Genomic DNA, 15,104 nt, shown 5'->3' on the forward strand with positions numbered 1-15,104 from the left:
AAGAAAATGGCGGCGCCTCAAAAATTTTTTTTCGTTTTTTTGAAAAATTTCCTTACTTTTTTGTTGAGTAAAAATCCAATGTTTAAGCTATCAATATAATTGTAGCCTATTCCATGGACACGTTAATTACGCGTATTTAAAAAAAAAAATCATTAAGATTCGTTAAAAATTGACTGAGATATTATGGTCGCCAGTCCGAAAAATGTAGTTTTCCAGAAAACGCGTTTAAAGTTTTATGTTTGCTCTGTAGCTGCTTTGAGTCGGCCGGTTCGGAGGCTCATAACTTTTAAACTATTACGTATTTCGATTTGATCTTTTAGTATGATATTCTACACACTTAAAGCTATCGAAAAATGCAAAAAAAAAATCGATTTTTTTTTCAACTAACCAGAATGGACCCTTAAAAACTATTTTTTGTTTTTTTTTTTTTATGTGTTATTTTTCCTACATTTAAATACATTTAACAATTTTTCCAAAAACTTTACTAGTTGTTGAAATATATATTTCCGTTATTTACAATTTCAAAATGTAAAAGTTTTTGACACTTGCACACTAGCGCCGCTATAGCACTTATGGCACTTTTTTAATAAATTAATTAATATTTAATAAAATATTGTAAATAAAATAAGAAAAACTCTGCAAAAATTAAATCTTCGACGACTCCATTAGATACTTTTTTAAAAGTTTTGACCTTAAAAAGACTTGATATATGCCCATTTTAGATTAATATCCAGAATGCCAGCTCCGATTGAGTGTCGCCTTGGGGATTTTACCCACTTCACACAAACGGTCATACTGCACCAATTTAAGGTAAACAATTTCTGGTTCGATTCGGAAAAATAAAACGGCTAATGAGAAATGAACCCTTCCGTCTACGCACTGTAGTTGGCGGGCAGTGAAAAGTCATAGGCCCGCCCGGCAAGGCTAACCATGGATCAACGCAAGCTGCTGCAGCCGGTGAAGGCGACAAATCCCATTGTCTACCTGGACCTCGACATTGGGAAGGAGGACGGTGAGTGGTTGAATCTTCGCCTACTGGCTGGAGCCCGACAGCATCGCCATACCAACTGCTGATTGGGTGCCACATCCTTACTTGTTTTGTCTCTCTTCGCAGCGGGACGCATGATAATTGAACTGCGCAAGGATGTTGTGCCGAAGACAGCGGAAAATTTCCGCGCCCTCTGCACGGGCGAGTGCGGCGTAGGCCAGATGGGGCAGCCGCTTCACTACAAGGGCAACCGCTTCCACAGGATCAAGCGGTTGTTCGCCGTCCAGAGCGGGGATGTGGTCCAAAACGATGGCACCAGCGGTGAGAGCATTTACGGTCCGGTTTTCGAGGACGAGAACTTTGAGCTTACGGTTGGTAGAAGTCAAACGCTTAATTCATTAATTAGACCCGTGATGTAACAGTGAGAGAAACCTGTATCCCGCACAGCACAACGAGGAGGGCGCGGTCAGCATGGCCAACTATGGCAAACCCAACTCCAACAACTCACAGTTCTTCATTACGGCCGTGGGATGCGAAAATCTGAATGGAATCAATGTAGTTGTGGGTCGTGTGCTGCGCGGCCTGGCAATCGTAGCCGAGATGGAACAAAACTGCAACGATGAGGGCGATCCCACGGCGGAGATCGTGATACGAGACTGCGGCGAGCTGGCCCCAGGCGAGGACTGGGGCCTCGAGTGCAGTGACGAGACGGCGGACAAGCTGCCACCCTACCCGCAAGACTGGACGCGAAAGTTTGACAAGTTTACAGTGAGTCGGGGTCTCGTTTTGTAATAGGCTTCTGGTTAATTATAGTCTTTGTTATTGACCCACTTCCAGTCGGAGGCGGCTGTGGAGCTGCTTACGGGCATTCGCCAATCGGGCAATCACTTCTATCAGCTCGGACGCTATCACGAGGCCCGCGCCAAGTACCGCAAGGCGAACCGCTACTATCAATACCTGAGCAAACAGTTCGGCTGGCAGCAGCTCAACCACTTCAAGAAGCACCTAGTCGACGAGGATCTTCTCAAGATCGACGCCTTCTCGGTGGTGAACAACATCAATGCGGCGGCCGTGGACCTAAAGCTGGGCAACTATCTGAGCGCCAAATATGATTGCTCAGAGGCCATACGCCTGGATCCCAACTGCAGCAAGGCGTTCTATCGACGCGGTCAGGCCCAGCGAGGGCTGCGCAACTACGAGGAGGCCATCAACGATCTGAAGAAGGCGCACAGTCTCCTACCGGAGAACAAGCAGATCCTCAACGAACTGAACAGCACCAAGCAGCTGCTGGCCCAGTACAATCGACAGCAACGAAATGCGCTCAAGAACCTTTTCGCCTAGCTCTGGCAGCTGGCGATTGGGTTCGAATCGTCCTTAGTTTAAGGCGGAGGTCCGAATGATGGCTTGTTTTAAATGTAAATACTTAATAATTAATAAATGTTTTGTTTTTAACCAACAGTCAGTGGTTTTTGCCACCTCAAATAAAATAAATGTGCCACTCTTTTGATTACCAAAAGGGAAACATCTCTTGAAGCGAACCAGGCTGTGCCTTTTCATTGATAAATATATATATATTTGCATAATTACTCACATTTGTTCGTACATACATATGGTAGTTAATAATGATCGCTTACGCACACGGTAGTGTCTAGGATGTATGCAGCTTACTTGCTAGCGGATTACATATAAAAGAGAGCCTTAGCCTAAGCACTTAAAGCCTAAAGATTTGTCACAATATCCTGTTCGCTGCGATGATGCACGTGGCCCGAGGCGCTGGCCGCCGAATAGCTCTTCATGCTGATCTCCATGTTGGTCAAGGCGCTGGACACGTGATAGAGGTTCTCCGAGAGAATGGCATAGATCTCAAACAGCTCCGAGTCGGATTTGGAAGCAATGAAGGCTTCTGCTGAGGGAGAAGAGAGAAGAGGGAAATTTGAAGTCGGAAGGCTTTCCTATGAATGCCAAGACTTACCTGTTCGATCCTTCATAATTCCATGGGCATATGCATTGAGTATCACCGTCATCTCGTCCCACTTCTGGCGATTGTCCAGGCTGCTATAACTGAATATGGTCAGATTCTGATCGCCGGCAGCATTCAGCGTCGACACCCGTCTATACTGACGCACATGGGCAATGGCGCTGGGCCAGCGCTGCAGATCGATATGCTCATTCAAAGCAGCCTCAAACTCCTCCTGACTCATGGGCAATCCCGGCGAAGGTGTGGGCGTGTGCTCACCCTCCGTCGAGGTGGAGGATTCCAGGCAATCCAGCTCGGCCTCGCTGGTGTAACGCACCAAAGCATCGCGAACCAGGGCATAGAGATTGGATATGTCATTCATCTGTAAAAAAAAAGAGTATTTAGGCCAAGAAATGCCATTGGAAACTCTCTACACTCACGTCTTCGTTGATACGGAAGTGATTCACCACATTCGAGGATATCTTGTGATTGGACTCTATGAGGAGAAGCAGCTGGAACATCAGCTTGTACAGGGAGCGACCCAAGTCGAGGACCACCTCGGTGGAGGCCGGGTCGAAGGGCATGTAGGCTATGCTGGACGAGGAGGTGGGCAGCTCCAGGCCCGAGGCAGCCACATCCGCCTCGTTGAAGAGCGATAGCTTGCAGCTGGTCTTCACGGCATCCAAGCACTAGAAACTCCGAAAAATGAGTTTATTTATTCTAAAACTTTTGTAAAAATTCCCAACTCACATCTAAAACCTGATCCTTGCGATCAAAAAAGGTCTCCAGATGCTCCTGCACCTCCAGCACATTGAAGCGCAGCGTCTCAAAGAGCTTGGGCGTGGTGGCCTGCAGCTCGCTGCACCACACCTGCGGTGGATCCGCCCGTGAGCTGAGCAAATCCGTAAAGAGAGAGATCCGATTGCCAAGCTGGGACCCGATGCCGGTAAAGAACTTCTTGGCCTCCTTGGAAATGCTGATGGTCTTGAAGGTCAGCTCCCTGATTAGGCGGTACAGCTGCTGCAGCAGCTCCGAGGTGTGAGCCGACGGCTGGTTGACCAACATGGCCTGCAGCTGACGGCGCCAGTTCTCCTCGGCCTCGTCCCGAATGGCGGCACCAAAACGTATAATGCCCGGCAGATGCGGCGAGGCGTTGCAAGGGGTGATATCACCCAAGTCGCCGGCACTGGAGCCACTGGTGTCGCTCCTGGAGACTGAGTTGCGACGCCGTCGCTCTCTCAAACTCAGCGACGTGGGTGGCACTGCACTGTAGCCAGACTTGAGGAACGACTGACGATGGTCCTCATCCAAGGGCGACTCAGACTCTGCCTCCTCATCGGAGGAGTCGTCGGCAGTCTGTCTCTTGCGCTTACTCAAAATAGGCGTCTTATCACTGAAGCTGTCCTCCAAAGCAGACGAGTGTCCACCCTTGATGGAGCCACCGATGCCACTGCCGCAGTTCAAGCGATCCTCATCGCCCTCGAAGAGCTGATGACGACGCACGCCCCAATTGAAGTTATCCGTGGACTCGCCGGCAATACTATCCTCGTACTCCAAAAAGTCAAAGTCCTTGAAGACGGTGAAATCGGGCTGGCCATCGTCGCGCCTGGAACCACTGCTCAGGTCGCCCTGAGGACCCGAGGTCTCTTCCGTGGAAGAGGCGGCCGAGGATTGGCGCTCCATCAGGTCCGAAGACTGGCTGAAGATGACCTGAAGGTGCACAAATACACATTAGTCAGCGATTCTTTAATTAGTTTCCAAAACACTCAGATTAATATAGAGAAAGAGTAATAGAGATAAAGCTTACGCTTTGTCTGGTCGCAATCGATCCGGTTAGTAGTGACGTGCTCAACGACTAAATGTGTTGTTTTTTGTTTTGTTTTAAATATAAGGAGTATAAACACAAAAAAAAGAAGTACAGTTTGAAACAAATAACATGCGCAAAATGCAAACGGAACAATGACATTAGAAAGCAAAATGGCGGCTGGAAAGAATGGAATGAAAAGCAGGACAAGCAGAAACGGAGGAACAAATAAAAAATCTTTCATAAAAAAGAAACTATAGAATAAAACAAATCAAACAAACTAATCATTTTAAATATCAATATTTAATATTGAACTTTTTTGTTATAATCAAATTCAAAATGATGCAAAATCTCTTCCAGAAAAGCTACTACCACATGCGAAAGAACCTTAAGATCACACAAAAGCAAAACTAGAGACGCGGCACATAGAAACGTGTCCTTTACCTTTGAGCAAATTGAGTTTATGAAATCGTCCTAGATATGTTTCGATTTTGGTATCGGATTCGGATTCGGATTGGTTAATGATGATAATGCGTGTTAGTTTTTTTTGTTTTGGTATTGGATTTGGTTTTGGTATTTGGTTTTGATATTGTTTACATGAAAGAAAAAGAGTTAGAGGTAAATAATTGCAAATGCATGAGAAGAAGAGGGGAGGAGCTCTAGGGGAGCCTAAGGCATGCACCTGGCTATGTACAAGCGGCCGGCGTGAAGGATCCTCCTCCTCTGAATCACTTACCGATGGCGACTTGGGCAGGCCCACGCGCTGCCCGCAGGTGGTCAGCAGATTGACCAGGCACTCACGCACACGACACTGCGACATCCAGGGTCGCTTCCATCCACTCAGCGGCACCGTGTCCGCCGGCGACAGGCTGGCACTCCTTCTTGGCGAGTTGGGTGTTCCCACCACACTGTTACCGGCTCCGATGGCATGCTGCTGCTGGTGCTGGGCAGCTGCTGCGGCCGCTGCAATGGCCGCCACATTGGTGTGTGCCCGCTGCTGCTGCAGCTGGGCATTCACCTGCTGCTGGGCCACGCTACTGGGCGCCACCGTCACCGTAGTTGCGTTCGTCAGTGTGGAGTTGAGTGAGGAGCTGCCCGTGGTGGAGGTGGCCCCGGTGGCAGCCGGTTCCTCTGTCTTTAACAAGATGCGACGACCAATCAATGGTGTTTGCGAGACATCGAAAGTGAATTCCATGGTGCGACCGGCCAGTTCCTTTTTACAGAACATATCCGAATCCGGATATGCGCCATAGAAGGAGAACGATAAGCCGGCGCTGCCGCCATCGCTGGGCGGCACTACCTGCAGCGATGAGCTGCGCGTCACAATAAGCTTGAGGATCTTCAGAGAGTCCTTCCAGTTCACAGTCTATGGGGGGACAGAGAGAAGGGTTTAAAAAAATGATTAACTACATGGAGGATAGGAAGTTGTTTCTAAATATATAACTCAAGCCAAGACAAGCTATCGGCCTGTGTAATTGGGTGTGTAACGCCTTGGTAACTTGTTCATCATATTGTCTTTAGCTCACTTTTGTCACCACTAACTTTGCACTTACTTTTGCCACTTTAATAAATATTTTATGACAGATAATTATAATCAAAAAAGGGGGACACGGACCCCCCAGATTAGATTTCAATCCATCAACACAGATTGCCTAAAGCCAAAGAAATTATCATAATAAACCAAACACAATCCTTATCATTCGACTGACAGATTTATGATTAAGTGATCGAAAGTATCTCTCCAAAGTCTAAAAATAGAAGTTCAACTTACATCCAAGTACTTTCCAATGGCCCTCAGCAGGTCCGCATTAATGGTCTGAGCCTGTGGCGCCGACAAGTCCACATAGTGCAGCATGCAGTGGATCACATTCAGCACAGGCACCTGCACCTGCTGCGGTCCCTTCTCCAAGACCTCGATGAGGAACGCCACCATGTGGAGACCCATGTGGGCGTAGGTGTCATGCAAATACTTGACCACACACTTGGTCCATTGGAAGGACTCCTTGCAGAAGGTCTTTCGGCTGTACAAAGTCATTACAGTGCCCAGGTTCTCCAGTTTAGCACCCAGCTCCGTGGACACCTGAGCAATATTCTCTGCACTGCGTATGCAAATCTCATTAGCATCCTCATAGTGCAGCAGCATGTAGGGCAACAGGGCAATGACGTTCATGGGGAAGGCACAGCTCTGGGTGGGATCACAGACGGGCAGAGTCAGCAAAGGGGCGAACTGGGAGAGCAGGGTGATCGTTGGCTCATAGGTGGCACTGTGGGTGCAGCCCTAAATTACATAAAAGAGAAAAAATAAGAATCTATAGCTAACCTCAGTCATCGAATACCCACCTTTAGGAGCAGTGCATGCACTCCAGGGTACGCAGTCCACTTGAGCTGCTGCTGCAGCTTCTCCACCTTGTCCCTGGCATCTGGTCGATCCAGTGGCAGGCGGTGCAGCACCCTGGTCAGCAGACGCAGTGCCAGCATAAACTCATGCTCGTAATCCGATTCCAGCAAGGAAACGGACAGCCAGAAAAGCTGTGCCAGTATGGTCATCTTGTCGTCCTGCGTGGCCGTGTCGCCCAGCATCTTGAGGCTCTGGGCACTGCGGGAACGGGACAGGGCCGAACCGGCACCAACTCCACCGCCACCCACGCCAAACTTGCAAACCACACTGCGCTCAAGATCGATGCCGGAGGATCGATTGCGCAGCTCTACCTGCTTGTCGCAGGGCGAGTTGTTGGCCTTCCTACCGCAATACGATACCGAGTAGCTGGTGCTCCTTCCGTGGCTGGGAATAGAGTAGTTTGACGACTGCGGGGTCATGCCGGAAGGAGACTTCTTGCCCGGCAGTATGGAATTGGGTCCACCGTCCTTGTTGTTCAGATTCGGCGTGCTCTTGAAAATGTCCTTCATCACGTCGAGGGGACGGAAGTCCGAGTCCAAGCTGTCCACGGCGGCCTCCAAGGTGAGCAGTAGCTCCGTGACATATCCCTGCATATCCTCACCCTGCTCGGCCACTGTTTCCACCAGTCGCGAGAGTATGTCCGACAGCATCCTCGAGTTGATGGGTACGTTGAGGGCGCGGAAGATCTGCAGGCAACGGCCGGCGTAGTGACGCGACGAGCAGGACAGTCCCAACTGAAGGGCAGTCTGTGCCCAGCGCTCGGCAATGCGAGCCTGTGGATAACTATCCGCGAACACCTTGACCATGTGCTTGAGGAAGCAGCTTAGCTGCTCAGCCGACTTCACCGCCCACACCTTGGCCGTGATGTCCTCGTAGTTCCATAGCGGCTGGCACGTGTCCTGGGCCAGGAACTTCAGCAGACTCTTGATCACATGAGCAATGGGCATGCTAGGGCCGGGCTGGGGAGGAGCATGCTCATCGGGATGGATCAGAGGCACCTCCGAGTTCTCGGAATTGTTCGGATTTATTTGCAGGGCCGCCGGCGTGGCTGTCAATCCTGGCGGTGTTGTCGTACTCGGTACACTCTGTGTACCTGCCGCACCCTGCTGCTGATTCTGCGGCGTTTGTGGCAGATTCTGCTGGTTAGAGCTCGCACCAGCCCCCACCACAGATCCCGAGTGGGCCGCTATGATCGTGGAGCTGGAGAGATTGTGCTGCAGGGCATAGGCCGCCGCCTGTGGACTCACGTGAAGCAGGTAGCTATCGAACTGTTGGTGCAGCTCCGTGAAATTGTTGTCGATGACCGGAAGAGCCGGCACCGTTAGTCCCAAATCCAGCTTGCTGGTCTCACTGTTCAGCAGAATGCGGGCCACCGTCAGGTGATCGTTGTGCTCCGCCAGGACAATCAGTAGGTTGACGCACAACTGCTTACAGTGCTCCCTCACAATGATCCTGGTGTGGTCTAGTCCCAGGAACAGGATGTGCAGCATCAATGGTAGATGCAGAGTCCAATCGATGCCCGGAATGCCATCGACCACAATATCGGTGAGAAGCATCACAGCCACGTTGCATCTAGGAGAGAGTTCAGGAGGATTAAATTCAAAGAAAAATTAAAACGAGGCTTAAAATATATCTATGAATCTCAATGTATGTCTTAGCTAATGACGTTACCCATTAGCTGACGGAAGTCAATGATAACTTTCTGGAGTTGTAATACTAATGACATCCATAGTGAATCCCCTGCACTTAATTGGATACATTTGCGACTATAAAACCCGGAAAACTAAGCAAGAGAGATCCAAGTTACTTCACGAACATGAAACTATTTTTGTTAATTTTGTTTCTGGCCGCAGCCTGTGCTCATCGGAATAGAAATCGCACTCGTATCCCCAAGGACGATGATCCCAAAGACATCATTGTGAACGGATACGCAGCCTACGAGGGCAAGGCTCCCTACATCGTGGGCCTGCTGCTCCGCACCGATGGCAGCAATGGAGCCGCCGTCGGTGGTGGCAGCATTATTGCCAACACCTGGGTCCTGACCGCCGCCCACTGCCTGACCACCGATTCCGTGGACATTAACTACGGCTCAAACCGGGCCTGGGATGGTCAGTTCAAGCACAACGTAAGGAAGGAGAACTTTTTCCGGCACCCCGGATACCCGAACACCGCTGGCCACGACATTGGCTTGATCCGCACCCCTTATGTGAGCTTTAACAACCTGGTCAACAAGGTGGCTCTCCCCAAATTCAGTCAGCAGAGCCAGCGCTTCGAGAACTGGTGGTGCGTGGCCTGTGGCTGGGGAGGAATGGCCGACGGAAATCTAGCCAAATGGTTGCAGTGCATGGACGTGCAGGTGATCAGCAACGATGAATGCGCCCGCTCGTATGGTAGTGTGGCTAGCACCGACATGTGCACCCGTCAGACCGACGGCAAATCGGTGTGCGGCGGAGACTCCGGTGGCCCCCTGGTTACACACGACAACCCCATGCAGGTTGGAGTAATCACCTTTGCCTCCGTGACCTGCAAGAGTGGACCTTCTGGCTATACCCGAGTCACCGATCACTTGGACTGGATCCGGGAGAAGTCCGGTGTCGCCTACTACTAACTGGATAAAGGGACCTTTGGTATCAAAATTGATATATCGAATCTATATATTTCAAAAATATCTAATGCACATTATGTATATAAATAAATGAAATGAGCTGCTAAATATATTATTTTTTTCGTTGGAGTAATGTAAAGAGTTGATATACTATTTAAAAAAAAAAAGTATAATGAAACATTTGTTTAAAACAAAACACTATCAAGTGCACTCACTGAGAGCCCCACGTTATTTATGATTGGTTTTTAAAAATAAACTTTTAAAGATTTCCATATTTTTTTAAATTTGAATTGACCTGACAAGAAAAGCCTTCGAAAGCCCTCTCTTAAATCATTTTAAATCAAAAGGAACTACTTGGTTTGGAGTGTCGATAAACCTTATCGATTGAATGGCCACTGATATAAAAGCAAACCAAAGACTTCCTAAGAGCTAAGTTTCTTCCCAGCCATGAAACTGTTTCTACTAACTCTATCCGTGGTGTGTGCCCTGGTGGCTGCCACTCCGGCCAACCGCACCTCCCTGCTGCCCCAGGTGATAATCAACGAGACTCCGGAGGGTCGCATTGTCCTGGGCTACCCCGCTCCCGAGGGCAAGGCTCCCTACATCGTCGGTCTGCTGATCCGCACTGATGGAAGCAACGGTGCTGCCGTCGGAGCTGGCACCATCATCGCCAACAACTGGGTGCTAACCGCCGCTCACTGCCTGACCACCGACTCCGTGGACATCCACTACGGCTCCAACTGGGGCTGGAACGGAGCCTTCTCCCACAACGTGCGCCGCGACAACTTCATCAGCCACCCCGACTGGCCCAGCCAGGGTGGCCGAGACATCGGTCTGATTCGCACTCCCCACGTGGACTTCAACAACCTGGTCAACAAGATCCCCCTGCCCAGCTTCAGCGAGGAGAACGAGCGCTTCCAGGACACCTGGTGCGTCGCTTGCGGATGGGGTGGCATGGACAACGGGGACCTTGCCGACTGGCTGCAGTGCATGGACGTGCAGATCATTAGCAACAGCGAGTGCGAGAGGTCGTACGGTTCCGTGGCCAGCACTGACATGTGCACCCGCATGTCCGATGGAAAGTCTTCTTGTGGTGGAGACTCCGGTGGCCCCCTGGTTACACACGACAACGCCCGTCTTGTCGGAGTCATCACTTTTGGTTCCGTGGGCTGCCACAACGGCCCCTCGGGCTACACCCGCGTCACCGACTACCTGGGATGGATCCGCGACCACACCGGCATCTCCTACTAAGCTTCCTGGGAATGTCATAGGGCAATGAATAAATTCTTATAAAACAGCAAAATTATATTCGTTTTATGAGCATGGAAAGGCAGGCCTACATCAATATATAATTTGATTTCAATAATGTAAGATATTTCTTCAAAGTTTTTAATAAGGAAAGGTTTTTGAATGTACATATATGCAAAACCAAAAAGAAATAGGAAAATATCTTGTGTGCAACGATAAATAGTTCAATAAACCAATTTCTGACAACACACCAGTTGCAACCAAATCAAATTATATAAAAGATAGAATAGTGACAATATAAAAGAACGAGCTTTATAGCCGGCCCCAGGCTGTCCGAAAATATGGCTTAAAAGCTTACATTTTGAGCCATACAAAAATATTATAAAATATCGTACAATATTTTAAAATATATTATTCTGTATTTTTATGGTCAAAGGCATTTAAAATAATGGAAAAAGTTAAATTATGTATTTGCTTAGCTGTCTTTAATAATCATAAAACCTCTTTTTTACATTCTGATTTGCTTTTTGTGTTTCCTATATCTCTTTCTGTAACATTTTTTATGCGCTTCACAGCAAACTATCTTTTTCTCAGTGAAAAGTTCGCAAAAGTACATATTTAATTAAATAAATGAAAACAACTTCAGTGGTTGATAATCCAAACAAAACATAGATAATTTTAACTTAGTGACAAGCTGGCATACTATCATTATTTGTATTGAGAGTTAAATTAGGTTAAAGTATACAAATTAACTATGGATGAATTATGAAGTTTCTCTAACAAATGTAAAGTTTAATTTTAGTAAAGTTTGTACACCAAAATGTAATATTTACTAATCTTAATGAAATTCAACTTTAAATTTTTAAGGCGCGACAATCAAAAACTTACTCATACCAGCAAGACAGAATTAAGTTTGCACCGGCATGTGTAGCTTTTGTTTTTGTATTAAAGGCCTGCTTTCTCAGACGAATAACATCAAAATAAAGAAAAAGAAAATAAATTATGGCATGTTTTCTTATATTGTTGTTGGCAAGATGGCTAGCTAATTTTTACCATATCATTTCAAAGAACTGACAATAGTCATATCAGGATCGAATTTATTGATCAGTTGCCTTTCCCTTATCGGTACTCCCAACTTGAGAAGTGCGAGAGATTTATGAGTCCCTACAGGCCACAGTATATTTTGCATTTCCGACTAGGTGCGATAGCCCCCGAAGTGAAGTGTCAAAATCCCCCCCTGAGATGCTAATTCAACAACAAATGCTTCCAAAGGGGCTTGTGAATGGGTGCGATAGTAAACAGAGCGAAGCCTTATCAGGCCTTATCGGCTCAGAGTTCGTATAAAAGCGGGCTGGCGATGGACAGAAGGCTAAGTTTCTTCCCAGCCATGAAACTGTTCCTGCTAACTCTCTCCGTCGCCTGTGCCTTGGTGGCCGCCACTCCGGCCAACCGCACCTCCCTGCTACCCCAGGTAACCATCTCCGAGACTCCGGAGGGTCGCATTGTCCTGGGCTACCCCGCTCCCGAGGGCAAGGCTCCCTACATCGTCGGTCTGCTGATCCGCACTGATGGAAGCAACGGCGCTGCCGTCGGAGCTGGCACCATCATCGCCAACAACTGGGTGCTGACCGCCGCTCACTGCCTGACCACCGACTCCGTGGACATCCACTACGGCTCCAACTGGGGCTGGAACGGAGCCTTCTCCCACAACGTGCGCCGCGACAACTTCATCAGCCACCCCGACTGGCCCAGCCAGGCCGGCAAAGATATCGGTCTGATCCGCACTCCCCACGTGGACTTCAACAACCTGGTCAACAAGATTCCCCTGCCCAGCTTCAGCGAGGAGAACGAGCGCTTCCAGGACACCTGGTGCGTCGCTTGCGGATGGGGTGGCATGGACAACGGGGACCTGGCCGACTGGCTGCAGTGCATCGATGTCCAGATCATCAGCAACAGCGAGTGTGAGAGCGCCTACGGCTCGGTTTCCGGAAATGACATGTGCACCCGCCAGAGTGACGGCCGTTCGGTCTGTGGTGGAGACTCTGGTGGCCCCCTGGTTACACACGACAATGCCCGTCTCGTCGGCGTGATCACCTTCGCTTCCGTTGGCTGCCACAACGGTCCCTCCGGCTATACCCGCGTCACTGACTACCTGGGATGGATTCGCGACCATACCGGAATTTCCTACTAAATTCTTGGGGAATAGGTCTTGGCTATGAGGAGTTATCCCTCTGCAAAGTCTTGGCTTCTCCAGCAAATAAAATCATTCGAAAACTGCAGATTTTAAGATGATTAATAATCAAGGGAACCTATTATATAGGGGGCGTGCCTATCATCTCGAAAACATAGCAGAGCCTGGAAAATTCTTCCCGCTGGCTCCCTATATTGTTGCTAATCTTCACCCTTTTTTTAAGAACTTTAAACCAAAACTCACCTGTGGAATCCGCTGATGGGCAAACTGACATCCGGCAGGAATTCGGTTAGAGGTGCAAAATAGCCGCCATACTCGGGCATGGGTAATGGATGCGGATGGGCATTGGTCGGAGCATCCGAAGCCCCACGCAGCTCCACATTTTCCTCCTGTCGCAGCTCCGGATCATTGATCAGAATATCCTCTGGCCGCGGCAATATGGAGGGACCTGAGGCAGCGCGAATCTTGTCTGCTCCACGAGGAGGACGACTGCCACTCGAGCCAGGGGTGACTGCAGCAGCGGCAGCAGCAGCAGCTGCTTGTGTATACGCGCGAATGCCGCTGTCCGATTTGCAGGTTCTAATAGAAAAACATATTTAAAAAATTAAATTAAAGTTTTAGTAAATCTCAAATTTATAAAGACTTGCCCGATTTTAATGGGATCCTCGCCACTGTGTCGCTTGGTATGTATGGTGCCCTTTTCCACGGCTAAATCCTGAATCCTGGAGTCATTAATGCCCCCCACAGCTTGACCTGTCCGCAAAATATATTAAATTTAATATAATTCTGTGACTTTTTTCGTACTTTTCTCAACCCACCGTCGGCACTGTGACTGGAGGCCTTTCGCATGCTGGTCAATCGATAAAACGGCGGCGTCTCTGTCCGCTCAATCAGACAGTTGAGTGTCTCCACCGTCTGCAGCTCGGCCATGAGCTCATCCAGCAACCGATCCGGACAGCTGCGGGCTAAATAGAGAGCCACGCGCTTGGCCTGGATTAAGAGGGATTGCCAGAAATCGTTATTGCCACTCTGCGATTGATATCCCATCAATTTCAGGACTTACGTAGGGCAGCAGCTCGGTGGGCGCCATGCCGCTCATAATGACCAGATACCGCAGGATAACCTTCAGGTTATTGGGCCAGAACTGGCACAGCGTGCCCCACAGCTCCTCGATGTCGCGTGGATGGGCGTCCGAGAACTGCAGTGTAAGGTAAAGCAGTTAACGATTAAGGATTAAAGTGACTGAGGAGAGAAGAAGCATTACCTTGGCTGTGATGTAGAAGAGATTGTTCAGAATCATTTCCGTTGCCTCAGTGGATCCAGTGCCCTCCCGTCTTCCCCTTGTACCCGAGTCCGGGAAGTACTAAAGGAAAAAGTAAATAACGAAAGCGTAAACGAGTCTCCAATCCGGAAGCTGATTTTCAGGCATCACTTACCATTATGTAGGAGAGGGGTGTGGCAGGCGGCACACTGGTGGCCACCAGCTCCATATTCTGCAGCCAGGGCAGGAGGCACTGCAGCAGCAAGGCCCGTACATCCTCCCGAGCGCTCTGGAAGCGATGCGTGATTTCTGTTGAAAAAGATTTTCAGGAGAAATTTAATTTAAAACTGCAAATAATTGATTGATATTTTAATATTCAAAAGTTTGTGGGTGGAGGAAATATAGGTCTACATTGAATAAAATATTTAATTTATTAACAAAGAAAGCCATTTGAAGTCTCCGTTATAATTTCTTTCCAATACTTATACATTCTTGGTTCCAATGAAAAGACTTTTGTGATTAAATAAAAGGAATTTATTAACAAAGGACCCAACTTGTATGGAAATGTAAAGGACTTGGACTTTAAAGTATATTTTATGAGTTAATAAACGATGTTCAATATATATTTTTCCTTTTCAAATTTGGTTCAAAA

General features: G+C 48.4%; 5 protein-coding genes across 19 annotated transcripts in view; 4 read left to right on the top strand and 1 right to left on the bottom strand.

The window, feature by feature from the left end:
• Window positions 1-740: 740 nt before the first annotated feature.
• Cyp40 (Cyclophilin 40) lies at window positions 741-2,473 on the top strand. 2 transcript variants are annotated; one of them, XM_017172633.3, is made up of 5 exons: window positions 741-810; window positions 886-1,012; window positions 1,115-1,359; window positions 1,436-1,756; window positions 1,826-2,473. In XM_017172633.3, exons 2-5 carry the CDS (start codon window positions 931-933, stop codon window positions 2,327-2,329), a joined length of 1,152 nt encoding a protein of 383 aa, XP_017028122.1. In that variant the 5' UTR covers window positions 741-810; window positions 886-930; the 3' UTR covers window positions 2,330-2,473. The 2 variants fall into 2 exon arrangements, with proteins under 2 accessions (XP_017028122.1, XP_017028121.1); XM_017172632.3 differs by having other exon boundaries at window positions 794-1,012.
• A 65-nt stretch (window positions 2,474-2,538) lies between these two features.
• fry (Protein furry) overlaps window positions 2,539-15,104 on the bottom strand; it is a 60,104-nt gene continuing 47,538 nt past the window's right edge. For 6 of the 14 annotated variants that reach the window (XM_017172623.3, XM_017172614.3, XM_017172622.3 and 3 more), the window contains 14 exons: window positions 14,628-14,761; window positions 14,456-14,554; window positions 14,255-14,389; window positions 14,010-14,181; window positions 13,839-13,944; window positions 13,435-13,770; window positions 7,090-8,719; window positions 6,521-7,027; window positions 5,486-6,115; window positions 5,194-5,223; window positions 3,696-4,655; window positions 3,386-3,634; window positions 2,961-3,327; window positions 2,539-2,894 (listed from right to left, as the gene is read on the bottom strand). In XM_017172623.3, the coding sequence (XP_017028112.1) occupies window positions 2,707-2,894; window positions 2,961-3,327; window positions 3,386-3,634; window positions 3,696-4,655; window positions 5,194-5,223; window positions 5,486-6,115; window positions 6,521-7,027; window positions 7,090-8,719; window positions 13,435-13,770; window positions 13,839-13,944; window positions 14,010-14,181; window positions 14,255-14,389; window positions 14,456-14,554; window positions 14,628-14,761 (5,543 nt within the window). In that variant the 3' untranslated portion in view covers window positions 2,539-2,706. Of the gene's footprint in view, window positions 2,895-2,960; window positions 3,328-3,385; window positions 3,635-3,695; window positions 4,656-4,752; window positions 4,801-5,193; window positions 5,224-5,485; window positions 6,116-6,520; window positions 7,028-7,089; window positions 8,720-13,434; window positions 13,771-13,838; window positions 13,945-14,009; window positions 14,182-14,254; window positions 14,390-14,455; window positions 14,555-14,627; window positions 14,762-15,104 lie in introns of all 14 variants that reach the window. The other 8 variants (XM_017172624.3, XM_017172620.3, XM_017172619.3 and 5 more) reach the window with 5 other exon arrangements.
• LOC108078684 (serine protease 1) lies at window positions 8,960-9,860 on the top strand. Its single transcript, XM_017172631.2, has one exon. It carries the CDS (start codon window positions 8,964-8,966, stop codon window positions 9,753-9,755), a length of 792 nt encoding a protein of 263 aa, XP_017028120.1. The 5' UTR covers window positions 8,960-8,963; the 3' UTR covers window positions 9,756-9,860.
• On the top strand, window positions 9,973-11,055 carry LOC108078683 (serine protease 1). The gene has a single exon (XM_017172629.3). It carries the CDS (start codon window positions 10,200-10,202, stop codon window positions 11,001-11,003), a length of 804 nt encoding a protein of 267 aa, XP_017028118.1. The 5' UTR covers window positions 9,973-10,199; the 3' UTR covers window positions 11,004-11,055.
• LOC108078682 (serine protease 1-like) lies at window positions 12,194-13,279 on the top strand. Its single transcript, XM_017172628.3, has one exon. It carries the CDS (start codon window positions 12,283-12,285, stop codon window positions 13,189-13,191), a length of 909 nt encoding a protein of 302 aa, XP_017028117.1. The 5' UTR covers window positions 12,194-12,282; the 3' UTR covers window positions 13,192-13,279.

This window comes from Drosophila kikkawai, chromosome 3L (genome assembly GCF_030179895.1).
Source record: "Drosophila kikkawai strain 14028-0561.14 chromosome 3L, DkikHiC1v2, whole genome shotgun sequence".
Taxonomy (NCBI): domain Eukaryota; kingdom Metazoa; phylum Arthropoda; class Insecta; order Diptera; family Drosophilidae; genus Drosophila; species Drosophila kikkawai.